The 24,721-nt window shown below is 43.7% G+C and overlaps 1 protein-coding gene across 1 annotated transcript in view; it reads right to left on the bottom strand.

Annotated features, from left to right (window-relative positions):
* LOC124545240 (phospholipase DDHD1-like) overlaps positions 1–24,721 on the bottom strand; it is a 190,258-nt gene that overhangs the window by 105,021 nt on the left and 60,516 nt on the right. The window contains exons 2-3 of the mRNA XM_047124112.1: positions 14,232–14,393; positions 393–521 (exon numbers count right to left, since the gene is read on the bottom strand). Of these exons, the coding sequence (XP_046980068.1) occupies positions 393–521; positions 14,232–14,393 (291 nt within the window). The remainder of the gene's footprint in view (positions 1–392; positions 522–14,231; positions 14,394–24,721) is intronic.

The following is a 24,721-nucleotide window of genomic DNA, read 5'->3' as shown; positions in this document are numbered from 1 at the left end:
TCACTGTTCATTGTAACATTTCAGTGTAGTATTTTATTATTTGCGGCAAAAAGACTTCAGTTTCAACTACTTAAAATCGTTTAAGTGGTCACAACCTCCATGTGTCTTCTCTGCTTCTGTAGTGACACGAAACGCAAACATAAATGCAAATGTTGTCTGACTTGCAAAAGTAGTCTGTGTGTTAGTTGGGAATCAGTTACTCCCTTCCAAACCCCCTACACCTCCTCCTTAATGAAGAGCCAAGTTGTAGCGCACTCATAATACAATGTTGTAATATGAAAAGAAATGAAAAGAAAAGAAAACAGTATGCAATACAGAGTAGAAAAAAAATGCAGATTTTCATCTTTAATTTGTACATTTTCTCAGCTGTTATTGAATGAAATGTTACTAACATTTCTGAAATCCAAGCCTCTGAGTGACACTACGCATAAGTTTGGAAGGCGCAGCTTCACTATAAAGGTAAACTTCTGATGGTGAGTACCAGTCCACTTGAAATTCTGCAAAAGGCTCCGTATGCAGAGCTGGAAAAGAGGACACAAAGAAAAGTGGTTATGAATTAAATTTCATTATATTTTTAAAACCATCTAATGAAATCATATATTAACACAAAAAAAGAAACTGGTGATACACATCATTATATCAGTCATGACTGAAATGAGTACAATATCAAAATCATTCAAAATGTAAGTAAAACATGTATACAAAAATTGTTTATGAAAGAAGATTGTCTGCCTGTCAACTGCTAAAACGAAGATGAGCAGTGATAATTGTAACAAGTTTATCAACAAGGTTGACTAACTATAATTCCTTAACAAGGGATACTAAGTGGATAATGGAAAAATCATGGGTGGAATACAAATAATGGAATAAGTAAATATAATCAATCATAATACAGATGAGGTGTAAGCAATCTGATTGGCATGAGTACTGCCTTGAATGTAGGGGGCAAGGTGAACATCAAAAAAGAAAGGAAAGACGTGGAACAAAGGCTAGAGATTGGGATGGATAGATTCTTGAGAGGCCAAGAATAAGGAGCCAGAGTAAACTTGTCCCAGGGCAGGTGAGGTTAGCTTCATATCATGTTGCAGATAGGAAATCAATTTGAGAGCAGAGGAAGCACGAGAAACAGCTCAGGAGAAGTGCAGAGAAAACTGTGACAACTATGATCGACTGTACTATAAATCTTAATTAATGTGGAGAGGGGGGAGGTAGGGAGAAATATGGGGAAGTATGAGGGGGAAACGGCAACAACGAGGGGGGAAACGGCAACAACGAGGGGGGAAACGGCAACAACGAGGGGGGAAACGGCAACAACGAGGGGGGAAACGGCAACAACGAGGGGGGAAACGGCAACAACGAGGGGGGAAACGGCAACAACGAGGGGGGAAACGGCAACGAGGGGGGAAACGGCAACGAGGGGGGAACAGCAAGCAGTAAGAAGGTGCAGGTACGAAGTAGTATAGATTGAGACCAGGAGTATTGTGGAATTTTCCCTAGTGCCTCATCAAATTACCTCAGGATTTACATACAGCTATAGTATTATGAACATAATGTATCATTGTATTGCAATACCAGTTTCAAGAGAGGTTTGGGCATAAAAATAATGTTAAACAGAGGCATGTTTGGTGTGGTTTGCCACTTGCATCTACAGTACACCTCACCAACAAAAATTTGACATCTACTTTTTAGATGTACAGCACTAGTTTAAGATAAAAAAATAGGTGTGTGTTTTGGACACATGGTAGACAAATGCTTAACAACAATGTGATAGAGCAATAATGTGTACCATATAAGTGGGTTGTTCAAAACAGTCAACCAAGAATGGGTTTAAGTGCACATATAAATATATTATATACAGTTACAGTTTTGATGGGGAATCATGTAATACGAATGGAGATTTGAGATGGGGAATCATGTAATATGAGACACAATTTGCAAAAAAATTAATTTCAGTGTTTTGAAAATATTAGGCTCCCATATTAGTCTTTGAATTTGACAATGGAGCTTATAAACTTCACTGATCAGTGCAAAAAGTACCACAAGCACACACCATCCTTAATCAGTTAAGTGGCTTGGCAGGAACACTAAATGGAGACTATGAACATCAGCAACAGAAAGAAATGATTGGAAACTTTCTGAGCAGAATGCTGAAATTTACAGATCAGAAGAACCAGCAGTTATCAAACAGTCATTTTTAGTTATTACCTCTAAATTGGTTCAAATGACCTCCAACACCCACTGATATTTCCCATTCAAGACATTCTCTCCGAGCTTCAAACTAACTTCTAACTATTATGGTCTCGCTACTCAGTGCACTGTACAAATAAACTGTTCATTGTTTGGAATTTCTATGCAGTTCCCTGTACCTGCATTATAAATCTGCATAACGTTTTTTCAACACATTATAGTTCTTTACATAGAACAAGCCAAGCTCTCATTTTGCTGATAAACAGTAGCCATAATACATTTGAAGTGTACACTTGAAAATAATGCACTTTATACAGGGACGATGATAATAATAATAATTTTCTTAAATTAAATGACAGTAAAATACCTCCATTTACCGGAAAAAAGAACTGTACTACACAATAGCAATATTCGAACAAGGAACAAGATGGACAGTCAAAATGACCATTAATATGTTGATCCGAGATGGAAAAAGGATGAAAAAATATAATCTGCTGTAAAGGAAAGGTAAAATATGTGAGGTAATGAGTCAGATAGCTTCATTGGTTGCCTTAGTGCAGTAAAGGTGGGACACACTATTAAAACATGTGCCACTGATAAAGGGGCACCACACCTGCTGTAAGGTGGAATGGCTTGTTTAAGAATGTATTTATGGATCAGTCTAGTGTAGCTGTTGCAGGGTCGGCAGAAAATTGTAGACTCTCGGTGGCACATGAAAACAGCCACGCAGCTGTAGAATCTTTATGGTGTGCAGTTTTGGTGATAGCTATAGTAAATTGCAGCCCCCATTCCATGATGCTAAAAACGGTTGGAATAGGGTTCTCCATAAGTCAGGGCTCACTATCTTTAATTCTGGAATGTCTTTTTTGGTAGCCTCCTTGGCCAAATGATCTGCAAGCTGATTTACTGAGACTCCTATGTATACAATCAGCCATAAGGTGTTTTGCAGCTCAGAGAGACCTTGAAAGGACAGTGCCACTGGGTATCTGGTGTTATGGCTTGGCACCCTGCACAAACTGTGAAAGGCTGAAGTGAGCAGCTGCACATGATCCATTTTATTTATTCACCAGTGGTCATCTCACAATGATATACTATTTCTCAATATAAAAAAATAACAACAGATAGCTCAAAATATACCTATACACACAACATAAAAAATGTTTTTATGAGGATAGGAAAGGTACTCAGTTGTGGCCTTGCTGAAGGAAGCATCCTGGCATTTCATTAATTTGATTTATGAAAACCACTGGAAACCTAAATCAGTATGGTTTGATAGAGTAAACTCCATCCTTCCAGGTATAAGGTCAGTGTTTTAACAACTGCACTGCCTGATTTGGTTGTCCCTATTGTACAATGTACGAGCTTGAATAATGGCTACTAGTTTTTCAGTAAAGCCTCTGTACCCTTGTAATACAAATGCTGTTCACTGTTGCCTGTATTTGTGAAAGCATTGCCCCTCTGCCCGTCAACACATGATCCACCAGTGTAAATGATTTCCACATTTGAAATTCATTATCCACTGCACAAAGCAGTCCCTATACAAAAGGTAAGCCTGTTGCATATTTTGCTTTGAAAGATAGATCTAGACAAGGTTTGGGCAAAGGCCCCCGAAAAGCAGTGCTTGTCAGAAAGATCATAATAGAGGGTTGAGAAAGATCATGTGTAGTTTAGAGAGGATGGATCACAGACTGGCTAATATCAAGATACCAATCCATGAGCATGTTTGTGGAAATTGTATTCTTTTATTCTGAAAGAGAATACTGAAAGTTGGATGGTCTTTGTAGATTTGTACATGAAAAGTGAAGTTAAGCAATACTTCGGGCCATCTAATCCATATGGGTGGTATGACCAGCTCTGTCAGGAAGCTATCTTTGGCACTCGTCCAAAAGATATCACATGCAAGTCTGGTTCCACAGTGACGTACTGGGTCTAAAAGTGGCAGGACACTATAGTCAAGCAGGACAGTAGGAGAGCTTTATAAAGTCAAAAAGGAGGGGGGGGGAGGGGGGGAGGGAGGGCAGGTCAGTCCGTTTGCCAAATATCCTCCCGTTCCATGAGCACATCCACCTGCACTGTTCATTGAAGTTGGGCGTTGGTTGATTGGTTTAAAAGAGGGGGGAAGGGGCCGAACTATGAGGTCATCGGTCCTTTGTTCCTAATAAAACAATGCTACAAGTGTGAGAATAAAACAGACGAGACATATAACATAAAACAAAAAGAAAGGAAAAACCACAAGAATGAATGAGAGCCAATGAACATCAAAAGGACCAAAGGACGACAAGAAAACAACAGAGAGACACTAGAAACAGAAGAGAGTAAAACAAGAAAGCAGATTACAGTGGCTGGCCAACCACGAGAATAAAAAGGAGAAGCCAGCCACTCTGCAACACATTAAGACCTCCACCCTAAAAGCACTAGGGCGGAGGACACAGAGGGACAAGGGACAGGCACTGAAACTTAGATCAAATCATAAAACCCACCATCATGAATAAAATTTAGAACTAAATCAGCTAATGAGGCGTTGTCAGATAAAATGAGCAGCAATGAGTCCGGTAACCGAAGATTTCGTCGCTGGGCAGTCAAGGTGGGACAGCACACCAGAATATGGGCCACTGTCAACCGGGCACCACACCGACACTGAGGCGGGTCTTCACAGCGCAAGAGGTAACCAAGGGTCCCGCAAGTGTGTTCAATGTGGAGCTGGCAGAGGACAACTGATTCCCTGCGAGAGGCCCGCATGGAAGACTTCCACACATTCGTAGTCTCCTTAATGACACACAGTTTGTTTTGTGTACTGTTATGCCACTCTGTCTCCCAAAGGCGAAAAACCATACGGCGTAGGACAGAAAGAGGGTCAGGTTCAGAACGCAGGTCAGGTTCAGAGATACCCATCTCCAGAAGCAGTTTCCGCGTAGCTTGTTTGGCCAGCCTGTTGGCAAGTTCAGTGCCTGGGATGTTGACATGTCCTGGGGTCCACTCAAACACCACTGAATGATGGGACCGGTCCAGGGCATGGATGGACACCACCAAAGGATAGCGAGGGTAGCACTGGTCGATAGCTTGTAGGCTGCTCAAGGAGTCAGCACACAGAAGTAACAATTCCTTGGGGCATGAATGGATAAACTGAAGTGCTCGAGTTATAGCCACCAGGTCTGCAGTGAATACACTGCAGCCATCGGGCAAGGAATGCTGTTCAATATGTCCTCCATGGACATACGTGAAGCCATGGAGCCGTCGGCATAAACCACTTCGTGGCCTCAGTACTTGTCAAGAATTGAGAGGAAGTGGCAACGGAGAGCCGCAGGGTTAACTGAGTCCTTAGAGCCATGTGAAAGGTCCAGGTGAAGCTGCTGCCTAGGTGTACACCATGGAGGTGTACGTAAATGGACCTCAAGTATAAGTGGTAAAGGCAAGGACTGCAGTTCAGAAAGAAAGGAGCGTACATGAACTGCAATTGGAAGCCCTGACCTGGGCCCCCGATGTGAGAGATGAACCGCTGTGGGTGGGAAAAGGAGACGGTGATTCGGATATACAGGAGAACTACGACCATGTGCTATGTAAATGGCCAGCAGTTGTGCACACCTAGCCTGCAATGGAGGCACTCCGGCTTCCACAAGGACGCTGGTCACCAGACTCATCCTAAAAGCTCCTGTCACTAGGTGAATGCCACAGTGGTGCACTGGGTCGAGTAAACACAGCGCTGAGAGCGCCCCCGAACCATAAACCGAACTCCCATAGTCAAGATGGGATTGAACAAGGGCTCTGTAGAACTGCAGCAGCGTAGAGCGATCTGCAACCCAGTTGGTGTTGCTCAGGCAGCGAAGGATATTGAGGTACTGCCAGCACTTCCACTTCAGCTGACGAAGGTGAGGAAGCCAAGTCAATCGGGCATCAAAAACCAGTCCTAAGAATCGATATGTCTCCACTACAGTGAGTGGATCTTCATTACGGTAAAGTTCTGGTTCTGGATGAACGGTATGACACCGACAGAAGTGCATAACAAACGACTCTGCAGCAGAAAGCTGGAAACTGTGGGCTAGAGCCCATGACTGTGCCATGTGGATGGCTCCCTGTAGGTGCCGCTCACAAGGGAACCTCCCCATCGCACCCCCCTCAGATTTAGTGGATAGGCCTTGAAAAACTGAACACAGATCAGTAGAGAAAACAGGAAGAAGTTGTGTGGAACTGTGGAAAAATTAGCAAAATATACAAACTGAGTAGTCCATGTGCAAGATAGGCAACATGAAGAATATTGGAAGCTCAGAAGTGCCATGGTCCCGTGGTTAGCGTGAGCAGTTGCGGAAGGAGACGTCCTTCCTTCAAGTCTTCCCTCGAGTGAAAAGTTTACTTTTTTTTTTTTTGCAAAGTTATGATATGTTGGTTCATTCATTGACGTCTCTGTTCACTGTAATAAATTTAGTGTCTGTGTTTTGCGACCGCACCCCAAAACTGTGCGATTGGTAGACGAAAGGACGTGCCTCTCCAATGGGAACCGAAAACATTTGATCGCAAGGTCATAGGTCAACCGATTCCTCCACAGGAAAACACGTCTCACATATTCTATACGACACTGGTGACGGCATGTGCGTCACATGACAGGAATATGTTGTCGACCCACCTAACTTGTACACTTGGCGAATGGGTAAAAAGATTCTTCTACTTTGCCCGATTTAGGTTTTCTTGTGGATGTGATAATCATTCCAAAAAAGTGATGAAAACATAAGAGTTTATCAGATCATAACTGTCTGAAAATAAAAAATTAAACTTGTCACTTGAGGGAAGACTTGAACCTAGGACCTCTAGGACAGCAGCTGCTCACGCCAACCACGGGACCACGACGGTCCTGAGCTCACATTATCCTTGGTGTTGCCTATCTTGGGCATGGACTACTCAGTTTGTATATTTTGCTTATTTTTTCATAGTTCTACACAACTTCTTCCTGTTTTCGCGATTGATCTGTGTTCAATTTTTCAAGGCCTATCCACTGTGCCAACTTATAACTAAATCTGAGGGGGGTGCGATGGGGAGGTTCTCTTGTCAGTAACACCAGTACTGGTGGAGCAGTATGAAATGTAGAAGTTGTCCACATACAGAGAAGGTGAGACGGATGGCCCTACAGCTGCTGCTAGACCATTAATGGCAACTAAAAATAGAGAGACACTCAATACAGAGCCCTGCGGGACCCCATCTCCTGGATATGGAGGGAACAATGGGATGCACCAACTTGGACATGGAAAGTACGAAGCAACAGGAAATTGTGGATAAAAATCGGGAGAGGGCCTCGGAAACCCCACTCATATAATGTGGCAAGGATATGGTGACGCTAGGTCGTGTCACACACTCTCCGTAAATAAAAAAAAGACAGCAACCAGGTGTTGTCCTCTGGAAAAGGCTGTTCGGATGGCAGACTCGAGGGACACAAGATTATCAGTGGTAGAGCAATCCTGGCAGATGCTGCCCTGACATGATGCCAGTAGGCCACGCGACTCCAGGACCCAACCCAACCGCCAATACACCATAGGTTCCAGCAGCTTACAAAGAACGTTGGTGAGGCTAATGGGCCGATAGCTATCCACATCAAATGGGTTTTTACCGGGTTTGAGCACCGGAATGATGGTGCTCTCCCACCACTACGATGGAGAGACGCCATCGCACCAGGTCCAGTTGAAGATGATGAAGAGATGTCACTTGTAGTCAGATGAGAGTTGAGATTTTCACTCTGCAGCAGAGTGTGTGCTGATATGAAACTTCCTGGCAGATTAAAACTGTGTGCCGGACCGAGACTTGAACTCGGGACCTTTGCCTTTCGCGGGCAAGTGCTCTACCATTTGGTCTGCCAAAGGTCCCGAGTTTGAGCCTTGGTCCAGCACACAGTTTTAATCTGCCAGGAAGTTTCAGATGAGAGATGTTTAATCATCTAACAGTGGATCCGGTATGGTCAAGGAGCTGTCGGGGCAATGTGCAAGGGCACTGAGGAGCTCCCACTCCATAAGTGGAGCGTTATAGGATTCACTGTGGCGTGTAGTAAACGAGGGGACTTACCCTTCCAGCCACCGTTTGAGAGTGCAAAAGGCTGCGGGGTAATTCTCCGACGCAGAGGCTCCAGCATAGCGCTCAGCAAAGTGCTTGGCAATCTCGTCTGCGTCGGTAGATAACACTCCATTTATGTTAACACCGGGAACACCTGTTGGGGTATGGTACCTGAAAACACATTTGATTTTTGCCCAGACTTGGGAAGGTGACGTATGGCACCCAATGGTCGAAACATATCTCTCCCAACACTCCTGCTTCCGTCGTTCGATAAGTTGGCGAATGCGAGCATGGAATCGTTTAAAGGCTATGAGGTGCTACAGGTAAGGGTGCCACTTATGCTGCTGTAGAACTCGCCAAAACTCCGTAATTGCTTCAACGACTTCTGGCGAGCACCAAGGTACTGTCTTTTGCCGGGGGCATCCTAAAGAGTGAGGGATCATGCTTTCTGCCACAGAAATGATTGTTGTAGTCACCTGCTCAACCATCACATCGATGTTCGTGTGCGGGGCAGATTCAACAGTGACAGCAGAGGTGAAAGTTTCCCAGTCCATCTTGTTTAAAGCCCATCTGGGCAGGCGTCTGTGGGCTTGATGCCGGGGCAGTGACAGGAAGATGGGGAAGTGGTCACTACCACACAGATCGTCATGTGCTCTCCAGTGGATAGATGGGAGAAGTCCCGGGCTGCAAATTGATAAATTAATGGCCGAGTAACTACCTCGAGCCACACTGAAATGTGTAGCAGCTCCAGTATTTAAGAGGCAGAATTCGATCTGAGACAGTGCAGTTTCAACACCTCTGCCTCAGCCAGTAAGCACGGTGACATCCTACAAGGGGTTATGTGCGTTTAAATCCCCCAAAAGTAGTGTAGCAGCACCACCAATTAAGGTGGGAAAAGGTTAGCTTTGGTGCAATAGTTCAGAGTGCACAAGTTACAGCCAGGTGTGGGCTTGTTGACAGTAAGTTACACTACCAGCGGCTGCAAAGTAGAATGGAGGCCACAGGGCCGTAGACCCGCTGAAAAGAATAAACGCAGCGGTGTGCATGGCGCAAGTTACAGTCAGAAAGGGCCCACTGGTCCAACCCAGGTGTTATGAATATATGACTCAGAGCAGTGCGTTATCAAAACAGTGGCACACAGCCGCGTATAAATAGGCGCTGGCTCGCTAACATGACATTCAAGTGTGACAGCTCTCCTGGAGAGTGGGATGTGTCCCACCACCAGCTACATGCAGCAGCTGATGGGGAGCCAGCGTTCCAGTCCATGGTAGGTTGCTGGTTCGACCCTCTGAGGCCAATGCAGGGCCGCAGCCAGCCAGCGGCGGGCCACGCCATGGCTCGCTACTGCGAGCAGTCTTGTTGGCTCTCAAGGCGAGGGCTGCAGATTCGGATGCCAGATCGCGGGCGCTTGTTGTCAACACGATCTTAGCCACACTGGAGAGGAAGCACATGCAGACCGCCTTGCAGTCCCTCTGAGTGGCGCTGAGGCAGCAGGGACGAGACCACTGAGTTGATTGGCGGTGCAGCCTGATGTCATCACAGTTCCGCGGCTGTATAAGGCCGACACACAGCAGGGCATTGCACGGGTTGCTAAGGCAGCCATTCCGCACCAAGCCGTTTCGCAGACAGAGAAGTGGTGTCCTCAGCATTGCGGGACCTGGTGACGCTGACTGAGAGGAATGGGGGCACTGTAGCTGGAAATAATAAATCACTTGGGAAACTCAGATGAGTTTTAATATGGCGCATCCTGACAGTTTCCAGCCACGTCCAACACGCCTCTACAGTAGGAAAGGTTTAGGGAGTTGATCAATCAGTGCAGTTAATACAGTCAGAAATACTACACCACCTGGCAGAAGATATACATTGCAGACAGTTATTTCCGTGTCGTCCTTATTCTGACAGTCACAGCTTCTAGAGGGGTTTGAAGGGGCACAGTTTCACTACAGACTGAGTTTAGGACATAAATGCATACTCCAACTGACACTCGATTACAGTCACTGCGCTTCCTGTAGTATCCCTTATCACCGCGGAGGGCAGGGGTCCGCATTGCCGGGAACCAGGTTTCCTGGAGGGCAACGCAGAAAGCAAGTGTAAAGCTTAACAGCTGCCGTAGCTCAGCCAGCCAGTGTAAAAAACTCCCGCAATTCCACTGAAGGACGATGTCATCGTGAGACTGGAAACCCATGGAACATTCAATGAGGCAGTTTAAGCTGCAGGGTCACCTGCTGCCACCAACTTTTTGCCTGAGCAGTCTATATCCATTTTGTCTGAGGGTGTGGGAAGATCTAGGTCCTCAGCAGACACCAGAATCTCCACCTCATCCACATATGCAGAGCTTGGAGGTAGCAGAGGTGTGGGTGCCACCACAATTCGTTTGGTCTTGGGGACTTTCTCTTTGGATTTCTCTCGCTGTTCCTTGGGTTCCCTGGCTGGGAGGACTTCACTGAATCAGTCTCCGGGACTGAGGATGAGCGTGAAGCCCTGCAACCAGCTGCTTTTGGGCTTTTTTGACAATGGCAGGCGTCATCTTCCCATTAGCAGAAACCTGGGCAGGGAGAGACCCAAGGGACCCCTTCCTAAAGAGAGCAACCGAAGAAGTTGTATGCTTCTCCAGATCAGAAGTGTGGATGGACGTTCCCAATGGTTTGGGAGGGGTGGGGGGGGGGGGGGGGTGTTGCTCCTGAAGCAGGTGGTGCAGGAGCAACAGGGAGGGAAGTGCCCCCACCATCAAGGGGCAGGTGTAGTCTTCTGCCTCTGAGAGGTGACTGGGGTTGGCGGAGCTGATGGGGCCAGAAATGTTGTAGCGGCGGTGTAAGACGATATCACGCACACAGGATGTAGACATTCCAATTTCCTCTTAGCCTCAGTGTATGTCAGTCCGTCCAGGGTCTTGTGCTCCATGATTTTCCTTTCTTTCTGGAGAATTCTGCAGTCTGAAGAGCAAGGCGAATGGTGCTTTCCACAGTTGACACAGATGGGAGGCGGGGCACATGGAGTATTGGGATGTGTTTGGCATCCGCAATCTCGACATGTGACGCTGGAAGTACAGCAGGAAGACATATGACTGAACTTCCAATATTTAAAGCACCTTAATGTGGGAGGGATACAGGGTTTTACATCACAGCAGTAGACCATCACCTTGACACCGTCTCGGTTAATGTATCACCCTCAAAGGCCAAGATGAAGGCACCGGTGGCAACCTGATTATCCCTCGGACCACAGTGGACATGCCGAACAAAATGTACACCTTGCTGTTCTAAATAGAAGCGAGCTCATCATAGGACTGCAAAAGAAGGTCCCTGTGAAATTTGATACCCTGGACCACATTTAAGCTCTTATGGGGTGTGATGGTTACAGAAACATCCCCCAACTGGTCACAAGTGAGTAATGCCCATGACTAGGCAGATGATGCAGGTCTGATCAAGAATGACCCAGATCTCATTTTGGACAAGTCCTCCACCTCCCCAAACTTGCCCTCTAAATGCTCAACAAAAAACTGAGGCTTCAGCATCATGAAAGTTTCCCCATCAGCTCTCGAACATACAAGGTACCGGGACGAATAAGAGCCGCTGCCATCCTTAGCCTGATGTTCCTCCCATGGAGTGGTCAGGGAGGGGAACAATTTGGGGTCACCCTTCTGTGCATTGAATTGAGCCCGCGAATGCTTAGACACTGCTGGTGTTTCACCATCAGCAAGAGATGATGCACTACGCTTCATCGCATGTCATCCACCCTTGATGCCACCCACTTCGACCAGGGGCCCTCTCTGTGTGGTCAGGGGGCTACAACCAATGGGGTACATGGCAGCCCCACCACAACAGACTGGCTACCATGCTGGATATCAGATGTAACCAAGCAAACAAGTCCATTATCATTGTCAGTGTAGAAAATGATAAAGCACAGTTGATGGAAAAATACACACTCAGGAGGGTGACCTTGCCCAACAGTTGGACAATGAGCAGAAGTGCAGATCCACGTCAATGAAGGATATGATAGGTCTCAGCGCATGATGGACACGATGCACCATATAAGGTGCCCTTTCCCAATCGGCTTGATCTTCGGGAAAATTTTTTAAAAGTGGAGGTCAAACCCTACAGGAGACCATCACATGGAGGCCGAAACGTGTGAGACTCCTTTTAGTCCCCTCTTACGACAGGCAGGAATACCTCGGACCTATTCTAACCCACGGACCCAAAGGGGGGAGTTGTGCGCTGTCGTACATAAAAATGAAGTCAGGGCCGAAAGCACACCAGAAAAGATGCATATTGGGAAGGAGTAGTGTCACAATAATGATGACCAATGAGTGCACTCTGTTCAAAGATTTGGAGGTCAGTACACCCATGCAACACCATGTCGCTCCACACCATGACAGATGGGCCACCAAAGTGATGATGTTCGACACTGTTCCTGGTTGCATTAAGTACCCTCATATGGTGAGAGGTATGGAGGCATGAAGCTGCATGGGTGTACTGACCCCCAAATCTTTGAAGATGGTATATTCATCCGTCAATCTTGCTCTGACACTCTGCCCTTCCCCACCAGAGTTGGGGAGGAGTACGGCTGCACGTCCACACACACACACACACACACACACACACACACACACACACACACACACACACCAACAACCATCCAGCAGCTGTAAACCACACTGTGGAGGAATGGAACGCTCTATCACAACTCCTTACCAACCTTGTGGCCAGCATGGTAGCATATTGCAGTGCATGCACTGCTATCGGTGGTGGTCATACATGCTATTAAGAACCATGTGTGGTATTTTGCAAAGTACAATCATAAATCATAGTGATTTCAGAGTAATTATTGTCTTTAAATCAAAGTGTTATTTCTGATCATCTCATTATGTATTTCTTTCAGTTACTTTCTATGTTAGACTGTAGTAGTACTTTCTATGTATGGTTCAGGTTTCATTCAGTTATGTTACTTGGCAGTAAAACATCATTTTTTTATCAAAAGTTACCTCTGTCCATAAGTTGGACTATGTGATCAAAGGTATACAGACACCTGGCTGAAAATGACTTACAAGTCTGTGGCACCCTCCATCGGTAATGCCGGAATTCAATATGGTGTTGGTCCACCCTTTGCCTTGATGACAGCTTCCACTCTCGCAAGCATAAGTTCAATCAGGTGCTGGAAGGTCTCTTGGGGAATGGCAGCCCAGTCTTCATGGAGTGCTGCACTGAGGAGAGATATCCATGTCGGTTGGTGAGGCCTGGCACAATGTTGACATTCCAAAACATCCCAAAGGTGTCCTATAGGATTCAGGTCAGGAATCTGTGCAGGCCAGTGTAACCACTCTGCCACAGGCCATGCATAATGAACAGATGCTCGATCGTGTTAAAAGATGAAATCGCCATTCCCGAATTGCTTTTCAACAGTGGGAAGCAAGAAGGTGCTTAAAACATCAGTGTGGAGTTATATGATAACCTGCTCCTATGATGGCTTGGTGACAGTGTTGTTTTTTCCACACTTTGCATACACGATCCACATCAAGTGAATAAGGTGGAATTGTACATTTGGTGGGACATGTGCTATGATGGGTGACATTCTCTGCATAGCTTGTGTTACTGAGGAAATTTCTGAAAAGTAGAGGCATAAACCCACTGCCAGGAACAATATTTAACAAGCCAGAAAAGGAGGTAAGGTATACAGACGTGAAGGATAGTTGGGTGGGTGGGGGGGGGGAGGGGGGGGGGGGACGAACTGCCACAATGACTCACGGCCCCATGCTCACCAGGTGCCAGGTATGTCATCACAAAAGAGTTGTGAGCCCCATCAGGAGAAAGAGAAAGAACCAGAAACAGGATAAGCCAGTGGAAAGAAAAATAAACTGATCAGGACTAGAGAATGGGAAAAAGAAGTATGTATAGATCAGTACAGAATTGAAACAATGGAAAATAACTGATGATACTGACAAATTACTACATCCAAGAAAGAAGCTAATATTGCTAATGGAAAAAGAAAATGAAAGCCATTTTGATTTATGACTGACTTACCAGGACGAGCAGTGTTGCAAGTAGGATCTGGCAGCAAGTCAAGGAGCTTCTTCCCAATGAAAAGACTTAAATGAACAGCTTCTAGTTGATCACAGTGGTCAGCTTCCAAGGGTTGCCATGTTGCATAGAACCAGGTCCCACGGGTGATAGCACATTCTTCACCTTGTGCAAAATATTTTTTAACAACCAAAATCTCACAGTTATTTTTTTGAATAGCAAATTTAAAACCTTTTATTCTCTGAAACAAATTATTTTCTATCCTTATAGTCATACATGACTTCCCCCCCCCCCCCCCCCCCCCCCCTCCAATCAAACGGGCGCCACCAGAAAAATTACGGTGTAACATAAGTGGGTAAAAAAGAAATTAATAATTCTACTCACATGTACAATGTACCAAATTTCACTGTGTGTGTGTGTGTGTGTGTGTGTGTGTGTGTGTGTGTGTGTGCGCGCGCTGATTTTATGAGCACACAATGGAGAGCTCATCAGCGCCCTTACACTTATCAAAACAAATGAATGTGGATATAAACTAAAATTGCTGTATACTCATGCACTCGAAATGACCACACAGTCACTATCTCATATGCACTAAAACCAATTAGGACAGAAAGTAGCTATACATAAAATTAAAACACAGAGAAAACAAAACACAGAGGAGCTAAAAGAAAGCACAGGAAAATGTAAATGGCTCAGCACTAACAAAAAACTTGGTTGAGTCAGTCACCCTGTTGACACATTAAAAACATTTTGTTAAAATCTTGTTAAAATGTTGAACAAGTCACAAAACTTTAAAACTTGAATCACATTCATTTGAACACTGCTTAAAATAGAGAGCAGATCCGTCGGCAAATCTGTCACCATCTGCTGGTCAGCAAATAAAATGCAGTCCACAGTGATCTGCACGCTGCAAGCACCACACGTTGGATGGTCCTCTCACTGGAGTAAGGGGCCTATCCGAAGACGAGTAAGAACAGCCTTGTCCCGTCGACGTGGCTGGTCGAGCTGTGGGCTTTACAACACAGAGGTTGTTGTCAGTCACTTCGAGCCATTTGCCTTGCCACTGATGCATGACTTTGTACCTCAACAGCGAGGTGATAGCATCCAGGGGGATAGCACATGAAATACCAGAGGATCACAACATTTCTCCTTGGCAATCGATCTAATCTTTTGCTCCCCGCAATTCTCATGTGCCCAGGTACCTAGCAGAAAGACACCTCCTTCCTCAGTCACTGTAGTTGGAGGAGGGCATCCTAGATATAGTGGATGAATTTATCTGCTGGATACAAACATTGGAGACAGTAAAGGGCGCTCACAAAATCTGAACAAACAAGAAATTTAGTACTGGAAGAACGTCTCATCTGCTGCAGTGCCCACAAGACCACGTATTTTAACAAGTTGTAAGAAAATCAAAAAATATGTAGGTTAGAGATGAAATTAGCAACTTGAGCATTAAAATCAAATCAATATGGAATTTTGTTAGAAGGGAGACAGGAAAAGTAACCATTGGGGTAGGTAGTATTACTATTAAGGAGAATGAGACCATCTTAACCACCAGTACACAAGTAGCTAATGTATTTAACAACCATTTCTGAAGTGCAGGTAAAAAAAAAAAAAAGAGGTGAGAATAGTTCAAAAGAAAAAGCCAAGCAGTACACAGAAGAGATAGTTTTGAGAAATCTTAGTTAGTTTAATTTTCACCAAGCAACCTCTTGTGAAATAAAGAAAAATCATTAAATCTTTGAAAAATAAATGTTCTGTTGGAGTAGATGACAACTCTAACAAGGTATTAAAACAATGTGGAGTAGTTACAGCTGATGTTCTGACTCACATACGTAATGCATCACTAACTCAAGGTATTTTCCCAGACAGGTTAAAATACACCATTGTCAAGCCTCTCTACGAAAAAGGGGACACTATAGATGTCAATAATTACCAGCCAGTATCCTTGATAACAACATTTTCACAAATCGTCAAGAAAGTAATGTACTCAAGAGTGGTTAGCCAGCTCAACAGCAATGGGATACTTAGCAAATCACAGTGCAGATTTTAAAAACGATGTGCCACTGAGGCAGCAATGTACAATTTCACTGCCCACATAATAGAGTCTTTAAATAGTAAAATGTAACAATGGGAATTTTCTGTGACTTATCCAAAGCATTTGATTGTGTGAACCATGAAATTATGTTACAGAAATTACAATTCTACGGTATAAATGGGAGAGTGTATGAGTGGTTAAGTCATGTCAACAGAACAGGAGACAAAAAGTTTCTTTATGTGGTTTAAGTGATTTAAGGAAGTTTGCCATTTCATCTAACTGAGGTGAAATTACGTTAGGTGTTCCACAGTGTTCAATCATGGGTCCCGTTCTGTTCTTGACATATGTAAATGACATCACTTCTTATCTGAAATAAGAAGCTAAAGTGATGCTGTTTGCTGATGCTACAAACATCATTACTAATCCAGTAAAAGAAACTCCAAAATAAAATGATACAAGTAATTTCTTTGGAAAAGTTATTAATTGGTTTTCTGTGAATAGGCTTGCTCTGAACTTTGAAAAAACACTGCACATCCAATTTTCTGCTGTAAGGAGCACAGTTCCTTCAATAAATATAACACAACATCAACAGAAGTCAGTAGCCAGGTACAGCATACTAAGTATTTGGTTGTACATATAACTGAGAATCTTAATTGGAAAATTCATATTTTGGATCTTCTACAGCGACTAGGTTCAGCAACTTTCGCAATCAGAATAATTGCCAATATCGAGGATGTAGAAATTAGTAAGCTAACATACTTTGCATGCCTTCGCTCTCTGATGTCAAACGAATAATATTTTGAGGTATCTCAACACTTAGGCAAACAGTATTCACTGCTCAAATGAAGACTATTAGAATAATGTGTGGGGCTGAGAGTCGCACATCTTGTAGGCATCTGTTTAAAAGGTTAGGAATTCTTACACCCACCTCACAGTACATTTACTAAGTAATGAAATTTGTTCTCAAAAACATGGTCCAGTTTAAAAACAACAGTGACATTCATGATTACAATACCAGAAGAAAGGCAAACTTACACTATCCTCTAATTAACCTATCTCTGGCACAGAAAGGGGTAAAATATGCTGCTGTAGAACTTTTTGATAAATTATCAGATGAAATAAAATGTCGGACAGACAGCAGTAATAGTTTCAAAAATAAATTTAAATCATACTTCCTTGACAACTCCTTCTATACTATATATGGATTTTTGAATAGGAATAAATAAATCTATAGGTATAATATATACATTTTGTGCCATTTAAGCGAACGGGGTAGTTAATAAAAATTTTAACCAAAAGAATAAGGGAACTTTGATTCATGTGTGCATTTCTTATGCACTTGACACGTTCCACATCATAACAGTTACCATGAGACATGAATGGAACACGTAACTAACTCTAATTCTGCATCAAAGACAGTAAAGTCTTGAGGCAGTCGGACCTCGAGGACATGATCCAGGATAATAGAAAACGACAGAGCAACCAACACAGTCCCCTTGCTTGGACCCAATTGTAAAGACAGCTGTATAGGTGTGGTGCTCATATAAAATGTCTGAAAATATTGAAGTAAAAACAGAAGCAGGAGTGTAATCTCTCCTGTGCTGCACTAAATCTAAAAATACACTTGGTCTCTGTGCCAACCAGGGTGGCAGATGGTTAAAATCCTGGATTTGGGATTGTACTTGCTCCACACTGAATGACTCCAGTACATGCTGCACGCAGACCCCAAATGGCATTGTGCCCATGGACGGCTGGAGAAAAGACATTCCAGAGGCGGAAGCAACAGTATAGCATGTGGGTGAAGTCATATCTGCAGAGACTTTACATGCCTTATTCACCAGGAGGAGCTGCTGCCGAATGGTATATGGCGGTTCTCCAGCCTCAGCACAGAGGCTGGGTATGGGACTGGTCCTCTAACCGCCCTTGGACATCGAATCTCCTCCTGGTGGACTGCAAATAAGGTGGCCTCACTGATCCATACACTGTGCACCCATAATCCAGTCACAAATGCATGAAAGCCCTATAAAACTGAAGGAGACACATCCTGCTTGCTCCCCAAGACCTGTGGCTAAGGCATTTTAAGAGATTTAGTACCTTCAGGGTGCTGGGGTTCAGGTCTCTCAGGTGAGTCAACCACAACAATTTCAAGTAAAAAGTGAGGGCCAGAAACAGCACTGCATCTCTAAAATGTAGGATCGTGTCCCCCTTATGCAAGGCAGGCAAATTACAAATACTATGAGAATGATTAAAATAAAAACAAATAAAAACAAACACACACAAACACACACACACACACACACACACACACACACACACACACACACACACACACACTTATCTGCAGAAAACTGAAAACCTGCCTTTGCAGCCCACTCCTCTAACCTCCTAAGTTGCAACTGACGGCTTGCCGTTGCAGCACTGGTGGAGGAACAGAAACCAGCGAAACTGTCCACAAATAAGTAGCACTGTACAGGACTCCTTACTGTAGACATGATAGTGTTTATGGCCATGGCGAAGAGGGTAACACTTAAAACACTGTCCTGCTCAAATGATCTGACAGCGAGCCACCAACTCGGGTCCAAAAACACCATTGAGACACCATGTGAAGAGGGGAAGGTGGCCATGAAAACCCCACTGATGCAGTTGTGAAAGAATACAGTGTCTCCAAGCATATCATATGCCTTGCTGATATCGAAGAATGTACCAATGCAGCTATGGCTGCATAGGAAAGACTGCTGAATAGCTGCCTCTAGGCCTCTAGTGGGGTGAGGTGGACCGAAATCTCCAGAATCCACAAGAAGAGTGGCCAAGGAGTTGTCTGATCTCTAACAACCAGACCAGACGGATGTTAACCATTTGCTCCAGAGTCTTTCCAACACAGTTTGCTAAGGCGATACTCCTGTAACTACTGGGAGATCTACTGTCCTTTCCCAGTTTCAGGAGAGGTATCAGAATGGCCTCCCTACACACGTTGGGGAAGTTGGCTGTCTGCCATACAAGATTAAAACATTTGAGGAGGGTTTCCTTTGGTGCCACTGGCAAATATTGAAGCATACAGTACCAGATTTTGTTGTGACCAGATGCAGTCTCACAAGTCTAAGACAGTGATGATTTGAGCTCCCACTTGGAGAAAGGAGAGTTGCAGGCTTCAGAAGAGTCAGAGCTGAAGTCCAACTTGCCCCTCTCTACAGTCGCATGGTAGTGACTAAATGCCAGATCCTGGCTTGCATTGGCTGTAGGTTTTGCAAAATGTTCAGCCAGCATCTGAGCAATGTCTCTGGGTGTTGTTTGCAGACACCCGTTTCAGCACTGCTGCTATCGGTAAACGATTGTGTTTACCAGAAATCCTCCGGATGGCTTCCCATACTTTTGTAGAACGGTTGATGGAGTCCAAGAACACTTGCCATGACCGTTTTTTCTCCTTAATGACATGTTGAGCCTTGGCTCTTGCGATTCGAAATGCTGTGAGGTTGTCCACTGTCAGGCAGCATTTAAACAGTCAACAAGCTGCATGCCTTGCCCAGATGGCTGAACACCACTATTCTGTCCACCAAGCAGAGCAGAGGAGTGGTGTGTGTTATTGACAAACACAGGAACACCTCCCTTGGCTTGTTCCCCAATCAGGTCATCCTTATGGTGGAGAGTGCAGCCCCGTAGCACAGGGGCATCAGTAGCTTTGAAACGTGTTTCCTGTAAACAAAAGCAAAACACAAGCACAGAGACTGGGCCTGTGCCTGGAGTTTCACTTCCTCCACATGAGTCCTAAGCCCATTCATTTTAGTATGGACACCATTTATCATCATGGTTGGACTTTTAACCCGTCTTTCCGCTGGGGTGGGAAGACCACTATGGCTGGAGTTTCAGCTTTGGGGTAAGATGGTTGCCCCCAAGCAGACTTCGCAGTCCATTGGCTCTGAAGCAGAAGCAGCAGAACCAACAAGTTTAATGACATCGACATGGTCTGACAGTCTACTGCCTGTTTTTGCCTGTGTTGGAAGTTTCCTATTTGCTTTCTTGGCTTGGGAGGGCTTTGCGGGAATTACCGCAACAGCAGCAGACACAGCACTGGATTTTCATGAGACTCTGCCTTTGGAGGGACTGTGAGCTCTGCAATGGTGGTAACCGTGACTTTCTCTTATGTTCCTGGAGGGGCTGTGGGCTCATAAACAACTGCAGCTAGACAAGTACACTGACAAACACAGTTACTAGTGCTGATAATAGCAATCTCCATTTGTGTAAAAGCACTGGCTGTCGAAATAGGCTTTTTAAGGGCAGAAGCAAGATTGGTGGTGAATGTGGGACGCTGCCTGGCCTTATAGATCTTCTTGGCCTCTCCATATGGGATGCATTTTGGCATCTTAATCTTCTGTATCTTCCACTCTACAGGGAAGATATTGCACTCCCTAATCCAGACAGGGTGATTACACACTTTGGAGGGGAGGAACAGCCAACGCCATCATGGACGGCTTTGCCACATTTGCCATAGTGGCTTCACCCTTACATCTTAATGTGTGCCCAAACCACTAGCATTAGAAACAGCTCATATGGCCACACGGTGAGATGGAGAAAATGCATCTTGATGTTGTCTCGGAGTTCCATGCTATTGAAAGTAGAGATGAAGGAGTTAGATATCACCAGATCCCCATTCACTCTTTTCAATATATTTTGCATGTCAATGATCCCCTCTTTTTGAGCCCTCTCATCCTTAATTCCTCCTTCGGAATGTCAACAAGATCTTGACAGGTCAACACCTTTTCTATACAGAATGAGATTTTCACTCTGCAGCGGAGTGTGCACTGATATGAAGCTTCCTGGCAGATTAAAACTGTGTGCCGGACCGAGACTCGAGCTCGGGACCTTTGCCTTTCACGGGCAAGTGCTCTACCAACTGAGCTACCCAAGCATGACTCACACCCTGTCCTCACAGCTTTAGTTCTGCCAGTACCTTGTCTCCTACCTTCCAAACTGGTACTGGCAGAACTAAAGCTGTGAGGACAGGGTGTGAGTCATGCTTGGGTAGCTCAGTTGGTAGAGCACTTGCCCATGAAAGGCAAAGGTCCGGAGTTCGGTCTCGGTCCGGCACACAGTTTTAATCTGCCAGGAAGTTTCATACCTTTTCTATAGTTCAAGGTGTTGTGGAGCTCCTTGTTGATAACATATTCTCCAAGGCATTTAGCTTTCCAGGGGCTTGTTGCCTGTTGGGAACTAGCAGTTTCAACCAACATCATTCCATTACACAGTCATTTGATGGATTTCAGTGAACTTGCAATCCCCTCCAAACCTTTTTCAACATAAAAAGGTGAAACTTTGTCGAAATTGCTCTCTTTCCACTTCACAATTAAAAACACATTCTGACTGCAGCATGCATTCTGTTACTATGCATGGACAAATTCTGGGTAACCCCTGAGTCTGGAGGACTGGCTACATGAGCCCTCTTATTTGAATGTGTGTTAGTACCTAGCAGCCCACCCACCTATTCCACTGGGAGGTGGAAGGATCCATCTCGGCCCCACAAGCAGCTAGGGAAATAGAAGTCCATCTAGACAGAGCCCCACGTGCCTCGGTAAGCTTTATACAAGGGGCAGGTTCCCCAGAGGTTGCCCGCTAGCAACTGTTCCACCTCAACAGCCATGCATCCCGTTAATGCACAGCACACCTTGAGATTGAGGTTTTTTTTATTTATTTATTTATTTTTTATTTTTATAAATAGAGGTTTATGCCATCCTTGCAATCTGGGCCGTCAAGCCAAGATCCCCATTCCCTGAGACACACAATATTCCACCATCATAATGCACAGTAGTTGCTGAAGCATGCCCAGAGCTTACAGTGACTGGTGATTGGGGGCACTTACCAGTTCCCAGCTCAGGAACACAGGGGTTGCCAAGACCATATCCAGCTAATGAATGCCGAGCCCCTGAGAGCTTCACAGTATGACTTGTGGTAAACAACACACACTGAGGACTGCCAACAAAGCAACTGTAGCTACACTCCCTTTCGATATTTTTAACAATATGTTGAATTAAGAAACCAAGCATTTGTAATCATTGAGGGTGTTATTTAATACTCTTGCATTTAAAATAGATGTAATTTCTATAGAACTAATTTTGTCTACTTTAATTTACTGTGTAGCTAATTGCTGTGTATTCAAGTACTGCTTGTTTAAGGAAACTGTTTCCTGTGGTTTCTGGCTAAAATTCTGGAGTCAAAAAAGCCACACCCATTTGTAGAGCATTTGTTCATTGTAACATTATAACATCACAACATTTTAGGGCATAAAGTTCTGTAATTGGCAATCTATGGCCAGAATTACAATTAAAGTTCTTTGCATGCCTCTTGATATCTTACTTTTTTCTGAAGCAAGTTGCGTAAGTTCTTAAAAAACTTTCCATTGTCAAAGTCAATCTACTCACTAATATTTCTCATTCTTTGTCATGAATATGGTTAGGTTGTCCTAGAGTGTAATTATCACTCAAGCTATTCTTTGCTTCATACCCCATACTCTCACTCAGTAACAAACAGTGTTTCCTCTTGCTTTACGTTCAATTCTAATCACATTTTGCTGTATCCATAGTGGCCCTTTCAGCAGTCTACAAAGAGACAGATGGATCTTTCTAATTTAATGACAAAGGTAAAACAATATAAGGTATCAATCAATTGTGAGAAACATTAGTGGCTAATACCTATGACAACATAGTTTGTGGATTGAGGTCGAAACTGATAAAAAGTTATAAGCAAAAATGGGGATACATATCAACAAAAGTTAGAATTTCTATCATTTGTAAAGAATGCCATCAACAGCAAGGCTTGAATATTTTTTTCAGTGGTCATAAGAGAAGGACTTATTAAGATCTGTGAAACTTATAAATAAAGCTGTTGGCTGTTAGTATCTATGAAACATGAACACAACAATGCATATGTATGATAAGTTGTTATACCAGATCACACATTAAGAAGCATGACCATCAGATTTGTGTTTGATAATGCAGCAAATCAACTGTGACTAAGTATATAAAAAGTTTGATTCTCTTAAATCCACAAATATGGAAGTCCACATGAATACTATGTTAGCACCCATTACAATTAAATGGCCATAGTTTAACCCAGAACACAAGATTTCCTTTTCTCGAATAAAACGGTGCCCTTTGGTGTACAGCAATGCCCAGCCAGGAGAGGATTTCAATAAGGAAGTCAAAATTTTGGGGCAAAAGTTGTTCTAAAAACATTACAAATCATTAAAGATAAGGAGTTTTTGACAAAGAATGGTCACAGTTCTACATTCAATAATCTTACTGAAGTGCTGTATTATTCAATGAAGAAAGGTACAGTGAACTGGTATTAATCAGCGTGATGCAGCAGAAGATGCAGGAAATCACATAAGGTTCTCATTTTCTTTGTTACAGAGCTTGCTAGTAAATGGGCTTATACAGACATATACAATGCTACCATATGAGAGCAACTGCAACAAGTAGTTACTTAATCATCACACACCATGACTACACACAGTACTCAATGCATTACAAATGCAAATGGTCATCAACAGCAAAATATATACACGATTAGTCACAAAGGCCAAATACTTTAATGGGTATTCTTGGTGCAAGCCAACATTAATAACTCCATCCACCCCATGCCACTCCTCAACTATGAAATAGTTAACTAGTTTTTACAGCTCATATAGGCAAAAAGCTAAATATATTGTTTGGGTATATTATGTGGCTACTGTTTAACTGAAATGAAAGATTTTCATTAATTTTTTTTTACTCTGTTGCAAGAACTGTCAGCTGAGCACAGTGTAGCAGATTAACAACTTTCTGCACTGTATACTGCACTGGTTCCTCTTTCAGATGATATGAGCAAGCTGTTGCTTCTCCTTGCTCCAGTTCAGCTCATCTAGGGAAGTAAAATATTTTTTATAAGAAGAATGCTTCAATTCCATTGGTTATTTGCTGTCTATATATAGTGGTTAAGGCATTATTTGACTAAGTATAGCAGTTCAATCTAAACTGTGGTGGTTACTAAAAAGAGTAAGGCTGTTTTCAACCCAGAAATTGTTCTGAATGTTGCATTGCTTTACTAGCAATGGTCCTATTGTATGTGGTATACTCTTTCCTTCCCATAAACTTTGAAATGACTCAACTAGAAGTTGTAGATGGATCTACAGTTAATGTGGAATCACAATCATGGTGTTATTTGGGTATCCTTTATATTAACAAATCATTGCCTCCCAGTGAAACCATGGCAGAAAAAATTCCTAAGATCAAACAGTGTGACAGATCCTTGGACAAACAGATTTGATATCTAACACTTACCCACTTAGCTCTATTGAAAACTCTCCTGACACTCATCATAAGGAGCAAAAATGCATTACATGTTTTCCCTCTGTATGACTGCAATTGAGATCGTTTCCACTCCATGCCTAAATTCAAAGGAACTTCAGCAACTTCCATTATCTTCT

The sequence above is a fragment of the Schistocerca americana genome, chromosome 8 (genome assembly GCF_021461395.2).
Source record: "Schistocerca americana isolate TAMUIC-IGC-003095 chromosome 8, iqSchAmer2.1, whole genome shotgun sequence".
NCBI lineage: Eukaryota > Metazoa > Arthropoda > Insecta > Orthoptera > Acrididae > Schistocerca > Schistocerca americana.
Note: the sequence above shows the minus strand (reverse complement) of the source record. Positions and strands in the feature narration are given on the sequence as shown.